This window comes from Bacillus rossius, chromosome 16, assembly GCF_032445375.1.
Source record: "Bacillus rossius redtenbacheri isolate Brsri chromosome 16, Brsri_v3, whole genome shotgun sequence".
Lineage (NCBI taxonomy): Eukaryota > Metazoa > Arthropoda > Insecta > Phasmatodea > Bacillidae > Bacillus > Bacillus rossius.
This window is the reverse complement of record NC_086343.1, coordinates 25935100-25952518: the sequence shown is the minus strand read 5'-3', so window position 1 is coordinate 25952518 and position 17419 is coordinate 25935100. Positions and strand designations below refer to the sequence as shown.

At 39.8% G+C, this 17419-nt stretch overlaps 1 protein-coding gene across 1 annotated transcript in view; it reads right to left on the bottom strand.

Annotated features, from left to right (window-relative positions):
- Window positions 1–17419, bottom strand: part of LOC134539936 (uncharacterized) — a 165026-nt gene that overhangs the window by 15132 nt on the left and 132475 nt on the right. The window contains exons 2-4 of the mRNA XM_063382300.1: window positions 6871–7204; window positions 4895–5021; window positions 2762–2972 (exon numbers count right to left, since the gene is read on the bottom strand). Of these exons, the coding sequence (XP_063238370.1) occupies window positions 2762–2972; window positions 4895–5021; window positions 6871–7204 (672 nt within the window). The remainder of the gene's footprint in view (window positions 1–2761; window positions 2973–4894; window positions 5022–6870; window positions 7205–17419) is intronic.

The window sequence follows — 17419 nt, the reverse complement described above, 5'->3', positions numbered from 1 at the left end:
CTTGGTGAGCTTTGTCTCCCTCCACTCCTTCTCTGCGTATCCAAACCTTCCCTTCTTACTCTAGCCAAGTTCCTCTAGGCCTCCTCAAGTTTCAATTTCCAGGTGTTTTAGTTTGGCATCACCTTCCGTGACACTGAATTGCACTTCTAAACATCTCCTCCAACATTAGATATGTCCCAAAATTGTCAAGCCCCTACATTATTATCTAGGCCTCCTCGTGTTACAGTCTGGTCCTAATTTATTTTACAGGTATTTTTGATTGGTATCACATTCTGTGGCAATAAATTGCACTTGTTAACATCTCCTACAACTATTTTTTTCGTTAGTTATGTCCCAATCTTGTCAGGCTCCTACATTATAAGCTAGACCTCCTCATGTTAGTTAGTCCTGATTTATTTTACATATGTTTTATATTGGTATCACCTTCTGTGGCAATAAATTGCAATTCTAATCATCTCCTTAAACTATTTTCGCGTTAGATATGTCCTAAACTTGCCAAGCTCCTACATTATTAGCTAGGCCTCCTCATGTTACAGCCTGGCCCTGATTTATTTTACACAGGTTTTAGATTGGCATCACCTTCTGTGGCAATAAATTGCACTTGGTAACAATCTCCTCCAACTATTTTCACTTTAGATAAGACCCACCCTTGCCAAGCTCCTGCATTATTAGCTAGGCCTCCTTTGGTACATTGCCTCACTCTGGTAAACTTATCCAGCTCTACTTTCAATGAATTAATTTTTACTAAAATATTGATACCTTCTCTTAAAATTCTTTGAAAATAGATGGTTGTGTGGAACAGAATAATCTTTCAAATAGTGCCAGCCAAAGTTATGTTTAAGTAACTAATGTTTAGATTTAAGATTTTATTTGGACATACACCATTTCTGGTTACTTTGCATTCCACAAGAAAACTCAAAAACAAAAACAAAATGTATATGCAAATTTAAAGAATAAAAACCAAATTCAGCCGATGTCAAAAGTTAACAAATATAGCCAGCCCAGAAAATTCTGTGGAAGGAATTAGTCAGAAAAAAATATATTACAGCACAGACTGACAATTTGGGCTGTTAATGACGAGCAATTGTAAAAATAAACACAAAAATACCAAAATAAAACAGCGAGAAACAGACGTGGCTAAGATGATACATAATAGATAAAGTGGACAAACAAAACGACAACACAGAGACGCACATTCATCAGCTCTGTTGCTATCCTTCCATGGCTGGCTTGAGCTCACCAACCGCATTGCTTTAAATGGGATGTTTAAATTTTTTACGCAATTATCGATTTCCCCTGGTCGCGGGATGTGGACTAGGGTTTACATACTGGACTTCGTCAAAAGACGCTTACAGTTTCACCTGCACAGGTCCACTGCGATAGGTGATCACTGCGCCCTTTAATACCATTATTATTTAATACGGTCAGAGGACTTTAGGGGGCCCTAAGTTTTAGCCTACATGTAGATAGTTTAATTGCTGGCTCAGGGCCAATTAAAATAACTTATGTTTCCTATATTCACTCATGGAATACATGGTGCATTATGGTATGCTCTTGTAATCATGGTATGGTTAGACAGGGTAGCCGGCATATGGTGTATTTTCAGCCAATTTGCGCATCTTTGTCACAGCCTAATTGTCCTCGTGTTCGATGTTCCGTGTCGGTAACATCCAATGCAGGGCGTCGCCAGCTGTTCTGTTATCAGAGTACCTAAGGCCAGAACGCCCTTAAATATTCAAAAACTTTCGACAGCAATGAGTTATTGTGTTATTGGTCACAGACACGTGACATAACATACCATGCCGTGACGAACCTATACCAATCTTATCAGAGCTACCGTAATTTTCATCAAGTATTTAGCACCCATCATCAGCATGGCGTCCCTGGTGGCTGCAACAGAACATAATTAGGTTGTCTGTCGGGCCAACACCTGCTGCTTGCCAGCCACTTTGTGACGTCACACCCCGAGACGAGTCTTGCTCTACCCGTGAACTGTCTCTCAGGCATACACCAAGACAGCTAGTTGGCACCCTGGCCCAACATCAGTCAACCACATCAATCGGCAGAAGGCAACAGGTCGTCAATATATATAATGTCTCTATGTAATTATCTTTACATATATAATCTATTATCTAAGTAAATTTTGAACGCATATGTGCAAGATGTTGTGGCTAATGTGGCAGTATTGGTATTAATTAATTATATTTTATATATTTAAAGATTTCATCGTCAAAAGACCAGAGTGCAGAAGATTCTTTTTTGTTTGGATTAAGTTAAAACATTATTTTTAATATAAAACCTTTTTTGTTAAACAAATAATTTAGTTTTTATAAGAGTGGAAGAAATTGTTGAAATCAGTTCAACAGTTTATAAGTTTTCGTATAATAAACAAAATTGTTGTGTACATGGAGTCCACGAGCGACAGAAGTGAGTCTTCTTGCTTATTACGCTATTAGGTATAGGGAACATAATTCTCTTTGGCTGAGGTCGCAGGTCAATAATAAGTATGCAAGTATGCTATTTTGCGCAGGTAGGCAAGTATGCAAGCCAGTAAGCATGATGCGTTATTTCTACCTTTCCTGCGGCGGTCTCCTTCTCTTCTGGTTCCCCCACCACGTGCCTAACTAATCCCCTCGTGCAATCGGAAATTTTCGCAACGCTCGAAAAATTGTAGTCCACCTCAAGCAGAGAAGTTTCACATCAAAAAAACAGGTAGTCTGATGTAATAGCGTCGAGTGTTGGCCGAAGGATGGGCGCTCACCGGTGTGCGCGTGCCAGAAGTGCGTGCCGGCGTTGTCCGCCCTCCACTGGTAGCGGAAGGTGTTGCCCTGCTGGATGGGGCACTGCGTCACGAACGGCACGCCGTCCGAGTACTGGGAGCCCTTCTGCCACACGCCGTGCCAGTGGATGGTCACCTCGAGGCCGTCCATCGCGTTCTCCACGTCGATCACCACCTTGTCGTTCTCGCAGACCTGCAACCGTGCATCGTCCCTCGTCGCTGCCGAGAAGGCTTCCCGATCGAGAGGCCAACACATCATCGCGGTCCTCTAAGGAGGTACGCCCCATCCCAGCTACATTATTTCATATCTACTTTCAACCCAGTTAAAATTAGCAACCTTTCTTTTTGGCTGAACTTCCATCAAGTGTGGGGACATTTTTTTTTGCCTGAGTTACTCCCAAATTTGCATTGTTAACATTTTTGTGCAGTACCGATAAGAAGAATCAAGAGGAATAAATATCACAAACGTTCTAGGTTTAAATACAATGATAATGGTTACTTTGTGATGTAACTGAAATTTCTCTCAGAATGTTTAATCTAATTTTGACCTAACCTTGAAAATTTTTCATAATTGTAATGATACAAAAAAGTAGGTACTATGAAATAATGACCTGAAATTGGACAACAACTCCTTATGCGGCACTGTATGGCTTAACACAGTTTTAAATGTCCAAATGTATGTGGTCAATAGTAGCCTTCTAACAAATTTATTCATTTGATCACTAAACACTATGTAGAACAGCTTTGTTTTGGCAAGAGGAAAAAACAATACACACGGTTATCCAAACAATCTTGGTCACTGTCTGCAGCCTTTGGACCTTATACGCTCAGTCACCAAACACTGATGTTTGAACTACCTCTCTCAGCTAGAGAAATATGCTCGCTTTAACTAAACGTAATCATGGTGACATAGAATTGTAACTCAGTAAAATGTATTAAACCCTTGCATTTTATGCCTGGCAAATATTCTAACCGAACCGCTTGCGTTCATATATATTTTTTCCGGGCGGATTCCGATTCTTGGCCTTGGTCCCGTTTCTGAGCTGCCAGCATTTTAATTTCGCCCAGAGTTTATCGTTACTGCCGGTTTTCATCTAAGCTCAGTGTTGTTTCCTGTATTACAGCAGGTTACATCTCGCATATCATATTTTCACACTTGGTAGTCCCATCAAAAACAACGTTCACGTTCGATAATCTGGAAAAATCATTCACTCAGCATTGCCGTAACTCCAAACGTGGCGGAATAAATACATATTTTTGTATCATTTAGAAACAAATTTTTTTTAGTGGCTCTTCTACAAGATCTTGGAGTGGGAAGGAAGTTTCGTGATCGTGAATTTAACATGTGTCTAATGGGTGAATTAACGAATGAATTATGAAAAACATATAATTTTTCGTTTACATAATTTCAGTAGAGATGATATGAGAATCGAGCAAAGAATGAATGCAATTATGGGTGAGGGAGGGAGGGGGCCAAAGATATAACAAGAAAAAAAACACCTGATCATCGTAACGCTATGCCATGCTTACCATTTGCGATAAAATTATGAATCGATCAATTTCGGGAATTGAACCCAAATACCCTTTTTGGAAGGCATGAGATATGATCATTCAAACAATATGCAAGGGTTATCAGTTCTTAAGATTTTGCCAGATAGCATACAATATGTAGATCGTGTTCTGGAACTCATTTCAGCACACCAACCTTTTTGTCTACTCTAATCTAAATTTTTGCAGTGAGTAGTACATGCGTTCCATTCAAGAAAAGTAAACAGTTTGTTTAAATTATATTTAGTGTGGCTGAAAACATTTAAGGATGCTTTGTCGCAAAATTTATCACTATAGCTTTTACTTTTGGAGGAAACATCAAAAAACAAAATTTTTAAATGCCTAGATGATATGACAACCATAACAGAGCAAGGAAGCAGAGCAATATGAACATTATAATTTCATTAAAAGTGACAAAAAAAGCTGCCTTCTTCAATTTGGGTTGTAAATGTTGAACTAGTGTGTTGTTCCGAAACGATTCTTTTATAGTATGGTTGAACTATCTGGCACACTGCGTGATACCCACTGAATGATGTTAGGAGTGTGGGGATAAGAGAAACCTCTCACCTGTATGCTTGGTCCAGGCAGCATCCGGTTGGCGGTGAGAAGACCTCTTTCCACTCCGTCAGCAAGCACGCACTGGCAGTGGCTCCACACGGTATTGGTGGCATTCGGAACGCACACTTGACACGCACTAAACACAAAACAATGCACACAATCCATAATTACCACTCCCAATTTTCACACAAGTGTGATGTGTTTACATTACACTTTTTTTTAAAAGGTTTATAAACGAGAGACAGCCAAAAATCAATAGTCATCTTGTAATTTTTAATCGCGATACAACTGTACTTGGATCACTGTTAGTGTTTAATGGACATATTATCCCTGAAGTATACTATAAAATTTCAGATATATGACAACAGAAAACTGCTTTGTTTAATCTAATTTATTTCTGTAAAAACACTTAAATATAGGGAATAAGTAATAATTATCTGAGTACCATAAAAATACATACTAAATTAGTTGTAAACGTAAGGAAATCCCAATATTTTATGCATATATCATAAGTGTTGGGAAGTATGCGAAATCATTCGGTGCTGCTGGCATCTGTAATTTTATTTTGATTTAGCACTTTGATGATAATAAACCTTTGCCAACAAGCAATATTCGTTACAAACGTTTCATACATTACACACTCTAATTCAGTTACCTACTCACTTCTACTACCCCGTGGTTCTGATATTACTCTTCTGGTTGTAGAAAAGTTTTACTTCAAAAAATATTACAATTTCAGGTAAATTAATTCATTCATTGTGTTCTCTCTATATTCAAGTTCCTGGGCAGAGGGAACCTTATAGCCCCCAAGATAGCTGAACACATAAGGAAGGATCGGAAGAAATAAAGAAGAATAGCTAACGTAACCCCGGACATGAGTAAAAACTAGAAGGGCTGCAGAAGACCACCAATGTAAACCATAACGTGAAGAAGATCCGGGAGAGGTACAGAAGAGCCGCTAACGTAACCCAGGACACGAGAAAGAACTGGAAGGGATGCAGAAGACCACGTGATAACGTGAAGAAGATCTGGGAGAGGTACAGAAGAGCCACTAACTTAACCCAGGACACGAGGAAGAACTGGAAATGTTGCAGAAGACCACCAATGTAAACGAGAACGCGAGGAAGATCCGGGAGAGGTAGATAAGAGCCGCTAACATAACCCAGGACATGAGGAAGAACTGGAAGGGTTGCAGAAGACCTGCAATGTAAACCAGAAGATCCGGGAGAGGCACAGAAGAGCCACTAATTTAATCCAGGACACGAGGAAGAACTGGAAATGTTGCAGAAGACCACCAATGTAAACGAGAACGCGAGGAAGATCCGGGAGAGGTAGATAAGAGCCGCTAACATAACCCAGGACATGAGGAAGAACTGGAAGGGCAGCAGAAGACCACTAATGTTAACCAGAACGTGAAGAAGATCCGGGAGAGGTACAGAAGAGCCGCTAACGTAACCCAGGACACGAGAAAGAACTGGAAGGGATGCAGAAGACCACGTGATAACGTGAAGAAGATCCGGGAGAGGTACAGAAGAGCCACTAACTTAACCCAGGACACGAGGAAGAACTGGAAATGTTGCAGAAGACCACCAATGTAAACGAGAACGCGAGGGAGATCCGGGAGAGGTAGATAAGAGCCGCTAACATAACCCAGGACATGAGGAAGAACTGGAAGGGTTGCAGAAGACCTGCAATGTAAACCAGAAGATCCGGGAGAGGCACAGAAGAGCCACTAATTTAATCCAGGACACGCGGAAGAACTGGAAGGGATGCACAAGACCATGTGATAACGCGAGGAAGATCCGGGAGAGGTAGATAAAGAGCCACTAATTTAACCCAGGACACGAGGAAGAACTGGAAGGGATGCAGAAGACCACCTGATAACGCGAGGAAGATCCGTGAGAGGTAGATAAAGAGCCCCTGACGTAACCCAGGACACGAGGAGGAACTGGGAGGTAGTGGCGGAGGAGCGGACAGCTACTCACGCGCCCAGCACGTTGTACAGCTCCAGCGTGAAGTGGTAGTAGCAGATGCGAGGGGGCTCGTTCTCGCGGCAGGCGCGCGCGCACTCGTCGGCGGGCGTGAGTGAGGGGTTGCGGCGCAGCTCTTCGGTCGCGCGGTTGCCGAAGTCGAAGGACTTGAAGTCGGAGCTGCCGGCGGGGTGCGTCTGCACCAGGCCGTGCGTGCTGGTGAAGAAGCCGCCGCCCGCGCCGCCGCCGCCGCCGCCGCCCGTCGCGCCGTCTCCCAGCACCTGGGCGTCCTGCCACCAGGAGGAGGACGCCGACTGGTCCACCACCGGGATGGGCGACCGCGCCACCGCTGCGAACAACAAGGCGTCTCGTCTAGTCACCGAGCGTCACACACTGGCAGCAGAACAGCTCCTCCATCACACATTTCACGTGATCAATTATCCACCTTGATATGTATGAAGAATTTTTGACGTGATAACATCTTATAAATCGATGAACGCCGGCAGCACGCACGATAAAGCATGACTCATTGTCACGTTCCGCCTGAGCCGAGCGTGCAAGAACCGGCCAACCACCGTGCGAGAAAATCTTTTATAATATCGAACGGGTTAAGGCGGGCTTTTTAAAAGCAGTAATTTTAAAAAAAATTGATTTATTTATCCAATTTCGTAATTTCAAACTAACAATTTATTGACATTGATTTGATTTCAGTTTATTTCTATAACTAATTGTTCGTAATTACATTTCAACAAATTATTTAAATTTAATTTGCAAAAACTGTCAATAATATTTCAAAATTAAAAAGTATTCAATTTTTCATCAATGTTTTCTTATGACGTTGTCACGTAAAATTATCGTCCGTAAACCGACTTTACAGAACACCACATTTTTTTTAGTTTTTAAAGTAGCTTGGCTTCTGGGCTGTAGCCGTGTCCTTGGCAAATAATTCATCGACGTTTCGGTCGACATTGCAGTCGCCATCATCAGGCAGCAGTCACCTACTACTGAGGTGTTACCTAGCCTCTGGCGAAAATACTGTTTTGACTTTGAAACATTATATATATATATATATCTATATATATAAAAATTTAGCTTCCGTATGTATTTGGCCGCAAAACTCGGAAAGTATACGATGGTTTGGATTGAAATTTTTACAGAACATTGCATCTTAACAGAAGAGTGTTTATATGAAATAAAAGTTTGGGAAAATCCACCGGAAAAGTCGGAAAAAAAAGTTTCTATAACTAAATATCATGGTCACCCAACTTAATTGTGACCACGCTCGACGATGCTGTACCATATTGTCGAAGTTCAAGCACATCAGGCTACTCGACCATTGTGCCTTGACGATTATAATTTACACAAATATGTATATATATATATTTCAAGAAAGAATAAAAAACTTTATTTAATTTGAAAGTATATTCTTTCGACTCTATTGATAAAAATACGTTTAAATTAAAAAATACATTTCGTACAATACATTTGAAAATTAAATAATTCTTATCTTATAGCTTATATCTTATATATTGCTATTATAATTTGTTATAATCACGTACGTTGTTATGATAATTGTTCGTCCAGGAAAATACACCGAGACTCCTTCAAGAACAAAATATAGTATATAATACTATCATACAAGCTGTGGCCAACCAATCCGGTGGATTGTACTTTTTGGATGCTCCAGGTGGAACTGGAAAAACATTCTTAATTTCCTTAATCCTTGCTACGATCCGTTCAAATGGCCATATTGCATTAGCTCTTGCTTCCTCGGGTATTGCTGCAACATTAATGGAAGGAGGTAGAACAGCGCATTCAGCTCTTAAACTATCACTAAACATGCAATGCACAGAAAGTCCAACATGTAACATTTCAAAAACATCAGGAATGGGAAAAGTTCTTCAGACGTGCAAAATCATTGTATGGGATGAGTGTACAATGGCTCACAAAAAGTCATTGGAAGCATTAGACCATACACTGAAATATTTGCGAAATAATCCAGATCCATTTGGGGGAGTGTTGGTGTTACTATCCGGTGATTTCAGGCAAACGCTCCCAGTGATACCTCGCTCAACACCTGCTGATGAATTGCATGCCTGCTTAAAATATTCAAATTTTTGGAGCACAGTAAAAAAAATGCATTTAACCACGAATATGCGAGTTAAACTTCAGAACGATCCAACAGCAGACATATTTTCAAGACAATTAATTGAAGTTGGTAACGGCACTGTACCTACAAATCTAGAAACAGGAAAAATCAGCTTATCATCTGATTTATGCAACATCGTAGATTCAAAAGAGGAATTAGTAGACAAGGTATTCCAAAACATCGAAACAAAATTCAAAAATCATGCATGGTTGAGCGAAAGAGCCATTCTAGCGGCTAAAAATGTTGACGTACACGATATGAACAATAGTATTATAAACAGAATCGAAGGTGAAACAATGACATACAAATCTATTGATTCAGTAGTGCACCAAAATGAAGCAGTGAACTTTCCAACGGAATTTCTCAATTCACTCGATGTTCCAGGATTACCAACACATATTTTGAATTTGAAAATTGGTGTGCCAATTATATTGCTTCGAAATATCTGTCAGCCTAAATTATGTAATGGTACACGATTAGTAGTTAAAAAATTAATGGATAATCTTATTGAAGCAACAATTTTGATTGGACTTCATAAAGGTGAAGACGTATTACTTCCACGAATGCCACTTATTCCGACAGATATGGCGTTCGAGTTCAAACGACTTCAATTTCCAATACGCCTTGCGTTCGCTATGACCATCAATAAAGCACAAGGACAATCTTTGCAAGTGTGCGGTTTGAATTTAGAAAATGAATGCTTCTCTCATGGACAGTTATATGTCGGGTGCTTCAGAGTCGGTAAACCATCTGATCTATATGTTTATGCAAAAAATGGGAAAACAAGGAATGTAGTCCTTCCATTAGCTTTACAATAAAAATATTTAAGCTAAACACATTTTTATTTCTTCTATTACATTCCACAGCCATGCACAGTAAAATATTAAATTAAACAATGAATTAATATTAAACTGTGCCACAGCAAAGCGTGGCCGGGTTTAGCTAGTATATATATATATATATATATATATATATATATATAAAGTTTACCATTGTTGGCTTTTTTATATATTTATTTAAATATTAAAATGTTGTTACATATATTTAACCGATAGTTAGTTTTTTTAATAAAAAGTTATTTATCATAGGCTTTTTAATAATTTCTTGTTGCTTTTAATTTTATTGTATCGCTAGAGAATGGCGCGTGAGTGCGGAATCAGTTTCTTCTTGTACAGACTTTAGGTGACAGTTGGCAATAGGAAGTGTGAGTTGGCTGCCCTGTAATAAAGACGTTGGCTGGTATGTGCTGCGCAGTGACGAGACATTGAGAGTCCGCTGCTAGCCGAGGCGAGACCTCGTATTAGCGCCTCGCGCGCGGGGAGTCAAATTGGCCGGGCGACTGTTGGAGTGCACAGGCCATGCGCGGGCGCGGTGCAGAACTTTTCACGAGACTTTTGAATTTCACACGTTGAGCCTCGAGCACGTTTGTTCGGCTTTCGGAGACAGGCCAGGGCATATTTATTTATTTAAAGGCACGAATAAATTTTAAACGCCTTGTTTTGAGATTAGCTACTAGTGTTTCTGCTGCAGCAACGAGAAAAACTTGTGAGTAGCTACAGCTGATCTGATTGTAGATGGTGTTGGTTTGGATTAACTAGAATTTCTGCTGGTGTGGTCGTAGGCCAGAATCTTCGTTACTGTTTTGCTTGCACCTCAGTGGGCGAACATAAACTTGGTTTGGTAGATATAACATTTTTCAAGGTTATATTTCAAGAAGTAATTTTTTTTTAAATTAAATAATTGCACTCTCCCCCTAGCGTTTTGTATAGGACTTTGTCAGACGGATTTTTTTTGACGGTAAATCTAAACTGGTGTATTTTATTTATATAGTAATTACGTACTGCTAATTATATCTTTGAATATAAATGCGCTCAAATTTTTTGATATATTTAGCAACTTCCGGCAGTTAAGGAATAATCATTTTATAAGATTGTTATACAAATATCGTTACGTAATTTAATATTTCTTTATAAAAATCTATTTTGTAAGTAAACAAATTTTTTATATATATTTTAGTGTTATGCCATTTTTCGCATATTCTAGTAACAAATGTTTGCGGGTTACAATGAAAGATTGGGGACTATATTTTAATTCATGTATTCATGAAAACCAAATATTACAACAGATTTAACAGAGTTATTATGATTAACACAATTGATATTGATGCAATACAATGCCCACTTCAACATCGTAATGTATTTTCTCTGTTTTTTAAGGACGTGCTTTTTAACATTATTTTTCTTAACACTCAATAAAACTAGTCGGGTGTTGAGTTTGTGTTACCTACCAAGTGCAGAGGGTAGGTACGACATCGTGTTATTTTATGCTATGTCACAGTAATCAAGATAAGGTAAAATTAATGACTGCACAAGTGTGCAATTACAGAAAATTCTTTAGACGATTGAAATAATGAATTGCAGAATACGTTTTTTTTACGCACATGGGTCCCATTCGCCTCCCAGGATAGGTATACATCCATGACAATGCCCAAGTTCTCAACAGCACTTGAAAGCTCAATTTTTGTGCCTCCTAAAGTGACGTTTGGAAGGAAATAATTTTTTACGCACTATAAAGAGATGTGAAGAACCATTTAAAATAACTTGCGTTTTAACTGGATTAATAATAAGGCCATTTTTTATGAGACCACATGCTAATTGATTCGAGGTAAATTTTTTAAAAATTTTTGAATCATAGGCACAGTGCAGTTTTGTCGGCGTCAATGAGTAATTGTCAGTCGTCTGCATAAATGTGGTATTTGGTGTAAGTTATTTGGCTTACTATGTCGTTGATAAAGATGGGGGAAAAAAGCTTAGGACCTAGGATGGACCTTTGAGGAACACCAACTTAAATAGCTTTCCACGTTGATCGGCAATCATTAATCGTGACGCACTGGTGACTCAACTAAGCATGATTCAAACCACAGACATGCACTCAATCATTCATTCAAAATGCTACAAATTTTGGCTTATAGGATACTGCGGTCGATTGTGTCGAACACTTTTCTGTAATCAATTAGTGTCATTAGACTCACGTGTCTTTTTTTTCTTACCCATAGCTGTGCGTTTTTATTCAGTTACCTTTAGAAGTCCTGTACACGGTCGGAATCAAGATTAATAATTATCAAGTTGGTTGTTATTGTGTGTAAACGTAACGAGTTGTTGGTGTTTTAATATGTTGGAGTTCTTTGTAAAGGGCAAGCAGAATTGATTCCGCGTTAGGATGACGAAATCTTTACAATTGGTCGAACCAGTTCATATTTCCAGCAAGACGGGAATGTATAAGTAAGCATAGAATCATTAAAAAATACGTGTAATTGGTGGTAGCACTACTGGTTTCTGTTTCCAGGAAAAATTTATTTTCGTTGTCCGTAAGCTCTAAAGATTTCAGGTATTCTATCATTTTATTCTCGGTTGAAGTATCTAAACAACATTGTTAGGTTCATCAGGAGATGAATGTGGTTTCGTATAGTTCCTCCTCAGCCCTAGCAAACATGCAGAACGCAAAGTTGACCTCATGACTGATGGCGATTTTGACTATAATACCAGTTTTTTCCATTTTGCGTTGCGTGTAAGTTGGTTTCATTTGTTTCTGAGTAATCTGTACTTTCGAATAAGTCGTCGTATTGCTGGCGACATTTTAGTTTTTGAAAATTCTGCGAACTGAGTTACTTCAGCCATGCAAGATTTTGTGTGTGCATTTATCCAAGGAGGAGCACGTGGCCTCATCAAGCGTTTACGTTTAAGAAGAGCATGACATAATAATGCTTTATTTAATTATGAAAATGATATGTTTTAACATTTACAGTACATGCTTCATAAACTGCATTCCAAGATTCTCGCTGATTTAGGATACAGCGGTTCTTATATTGCTACTAGGTATGCTGGAAATGTCAGCTGTCCAACACCCCAAGCAAATTGTTTGATAATACGCACGTTAGATGCTCAACAAATTGATAATTATATTCTGTAAACTACTTTTTAAGATATTACTTTAATAAAAATATTTTTACGTTAGTAATTTTCTTAAAATGATTAAGTAGGTATATATACCTAACATTTCTTTTGTTATTGATATTTTTTAACTGTTTTTGCGATATTGATTTCCATTAAAAGAGCACACTAATCCAAGGATGAGACAAGTTATATAGTTAAGAGACCGGAAAAATTCGCGGTTTCATTTAACGATAGCCTAGAATGCGATTATGTTATACTTCTTTCTGCTTTAGTGACTGGACCACAGTTTGACTTAACGACTCTGCACTGTTAAAATGTTTACCTTAAGTTTACGGATAACTTTTTTTTTTCAAATTATTGGAGTTCACTTACTTTGAACATGACTCCAGAAGTATATTCTTGGTATGTTAACAAAACATTAAAAAAAACTGTTTAATTCCACACCAAAAACATTCTTATTTTGTACATGCGTCTGTTTTGCCTTTGTTAAGACCGAAACGCACAACTCGGAAGTCGAAATACAACGTAGTTACTACGAAGATTAGGTTTTTATGTAATTACGAAGAACTCTTCGTTTATTTTAGGTAAATTCTTTGTTGGTAATTCCGTTAATTTACTGTGATTTTCAACAGTGTGAGACAATGAATAACCCTCATTCGATGGAAGTATCGAATCGCAAGCAACTCAGTTAACAGGTGTCACGTGTCAGGAGGTGTAATTTGTCCAAGTACACGGAGGACCATGGAGACTATAATAGAGGTCAATGAAATTGCGAGTTTCCCCCAGTCCTTAGCTGAAGTTTTACTTCGGTTACCCAAGTGGCGAAGAGTTCGCACGCACGCCCTGTCTGACTTCTTACCACCGTGTGTTCAACTGTGCCCACTCGATCCGTTGCCGAACTCGCATTATACGCGCACGCTCACATTTCCGAACTCGCGTTATACGCGCGCGGTCACGTTTCCGAACTCGCGTCATACGCGCGCGGTCACAGTTTCCGAACTCGCTTTATACGCGCGCGGTCACAGTTTCCGAACTCGCTTTATACGCGCACGGTCACAGTTTCCGAACTCGCTTTATACGCGCACGGTCACAGTTTCCGAACTCGCTTTATACGCGCACGGTCACAGTTTCCGAACTCGCGTCATACGCGCGCGGTCACGTTTCCGAACTCGCGTCATATGCGCGCCGTCATGTTTCCGAACTCACGTTATACGCGCGCGGTCACGTTTCCGAACACGCGTCATACGCGCGCGGTCACGTTTCCGAACTCGCGTCATACGCGCGCGGTCACGTTTCCGAACTCGCGTCATACGCGCGCGGTCACGTTTCCGAACTCGCGTCATACGCGCTCGGTCACGTTTCCGATCTCGCGTCATACGCGCTCGGTCACGTTTCCGAACTCGCGTCATACGCGCGCGGTCACGCAAGCGGTGCGCTCGCAACAATAGGCAGCGCCGTCACGTGCCCTGCGCAGGCATGGCTTCCAGCAAAGGTTCAGTCTTGCCGGGTCAGCAGGGAGACGTCACAGCTAGTTACGTCAGCCACGATTCCGTCCGTTCCTCGCTAAAACTGTCCCCGTTCTGTCTTCTTGCCGAATCACGGTTCGCTTGATTTTTTTTTTTTGAAAGATGGTGGTTGAGGCGGCCGCAGGAAGAAAAAGCGTTATGCAACCGAAACAGTATTTTTTCTCCCCTACACTCTTATTTGAAACTACGCCAACTAAAACAGCTACTCCGACATTGTTCGTGTGCGCATGCGCAAATGTAAAACTGAAGGGAAATTGTGGACTGAGCTGGACTGCAGCACGTCTCTATTAAGGCATGTTTTGCTTTCGTATCGGCATATTCTCTTTGCGAAAGAAAATATTATAATTTTTTTTTATTGTATGCTTGCTGGTGAATACGTAGAATTTAAATTTTGTGAAATGTAAAAAAAGAGGGGGGGGGGGGAGACGACATAACTTATTTTAAATATTGATTTTAAATTCCTTCAATTTTTTTTTGTTGGGGATAATAATTAATTACGTACGCCCCAGTGTTCTTGCAGTCTTTGTTGACAATAACATAATCGAAGGATAACCTTAAAGATAGTAAATAAAATAAATAAACTGATAGGCCAATATCTTTTTTCATATTCTTTTTTCAATTAATTTCTGTTCTCTGGTTCTTGTAGTGTGTTGCGCTGTTGTCTGGAATAGTTTTCATTCTTAATGTGATTTTTTTCTTGGCTATATTTATGCTATCATTATTTTTTAAAAAAAATCTGGTACTATGCTTGTTATTTAGTATTCTGGGTGTTGTTTGGAATTAAGGGTTATTCCTGTAAAAATAGCATATTTGATCTCTTTCGGCATTCAGTAAACAGTCACGAATAATATCTTCAGTTAACTAAGTGTTATCTAACAAGGTGAAAAGTCACCATGTGTTCAGTAAATATATATTACTTACGTGGCATTTTCCACCTCTACAAAAATGCTTATTAGATATCTGGTGACGAAAATAGCGAACAAAAAAATTAAAATTGCTACAGTAATAAATCTTCACGATTAACAGATCATGCCGACGTTAAATACCGGACATAAATAACAGTACTCACTTTAAAAAGTTTTGAAATTCTTTTTAATGAATTCCTTTCATGCTATATAAAAAATAGTTCTTATATTTCGGCTTTAACACAGATAATATTTATTTTGATATACATTTGCTAAACAGTGAAATTAACATCGGAACAGACAACAGCTCAATATACCTCATACCTACGTCCCTGGAATTGGCCACGGTTAGTTAGTCCTTGAAAGACGCCATATTGTTTAGACAGTCTCTTTAGTCGGAATAATGTATGGCAGTTTTTCTTTTAATGTTGGTTGTTTAGAACAAACAGATAAATCATTCATGGCTCAAGGCTGAATAATTTTTTTTTATCAACCACTGAAAAAAAAAAATTCTTCAAGCATGTACAGTCTCAATAAATATATATATATTTTTTTTTCATGCGGTTTGTCTGAATGAAGGGAAATTAATATATATATATATATATATATATATATATTGATAATTGTTGGAACTGAAAAAAGCTGAATACATGTGGGCATATTTCAGCTTGTATCCTTGGTTTCCATAACTTGCATCTTCGTTTTTTTTTTTCTCCCCGGAAGAGATTTCATCGTCGACGTAATCTTTCTCGCAGCACGAAGAATCAAGTCCGCCACACTCTCTGCAAATGAGCGTCGGTGGCGTGAAACTTTGGCAAGGGGGGGGGGGGTGGGGTGAGACGAGTGGGAAAATGAAGGAGGAGTAGGGGGTTGGGAGTAAGATAGGCCCAAGCACCGCAAGTACCCGGGTTACCGCGGGTACCGACCCGACGAGACTGGTTGCGCAAGCCCCTAACGTCAAACTACTGTAACGATGCATTCGCCACCCCCCCCCCCCCCCCCACCCTTTAACACGGCTTCCTGCTTACCTACTTGTCACTTCATTGGAAAGCTGCCCGTGCCTCCTATGATACGAATAGTGGTCGGTGTGTTTATAATTCACCCTTGTGAGACCTGACATGCTGTGACGCATTGGAAGTAACTTGACACCACTCCATCGCCGCGTTGCAACACCCAAAAGAAAATATCGCCGGAATTGTACTTAACCACACCTGTGAGTGAAACTTAAAAATTTACATAAACACAGTCACTGCCATGATATTAGATCTTTTAAACCTGTTTCCACAACGCAAACACTGAACTTCGCCCAAAGTTTCGAGTGCCCCAGAACCATTACACTGTTAAAAAATTTTCAACTTAAATTTACGAAGAATGCCGCTTTTAAATGCGAATCAACAATAGTAAACTTATTACATCAAACAAATCATTCAAAACATTTTTCGAGTCTACAGCAAAAAAAAAAGCTTACCTTTTTTTTGGCACCGCACATGGTTTTTCCTTGTTTACAAAGAAACACACAACTCGAAAGAAGGAAGCCGACGTAGTTTTTTTTGTACGTGGATCCAGTTATTTGTGATGTCGAAAAACTCTTCGTTCATTTGAGGTTCAGTTTTTCGTTGAAAAGTCCGTGAATTTACCGCTATTTGCAACGGTGCAGCTGGACAAAAAAAAGGGGGGGGGGGGGCTCTTCAAGCGGTATCCACGAAGTAAGGCATGCATGTCTCCCCTCCTCCCGGCTCATGCTTTTCCCACCAACTCGTTTGTGATGTTTGCTCCGCCACGCCTCGTCGATCCAGTTGGAGAGACGAGTGAAAAGCCAGGATGACTCTGCCCGGTGCGGTGGCCCGTGGTACACCGCCTGGTGAACGGCCTTCTCAGAGATCAGCTTTCTCCCGGAGGATGAATTTTACCCATCCCAAGCATGAAGCCTCCCAGAACTCCCGAGGGGAACAGGCGTCGTTTTTAAGGGTAGGGATGCCCCATGTTCATTTCAGACTAGCCTACACTGAGGGAATGGTTTGTTTGCCTCAA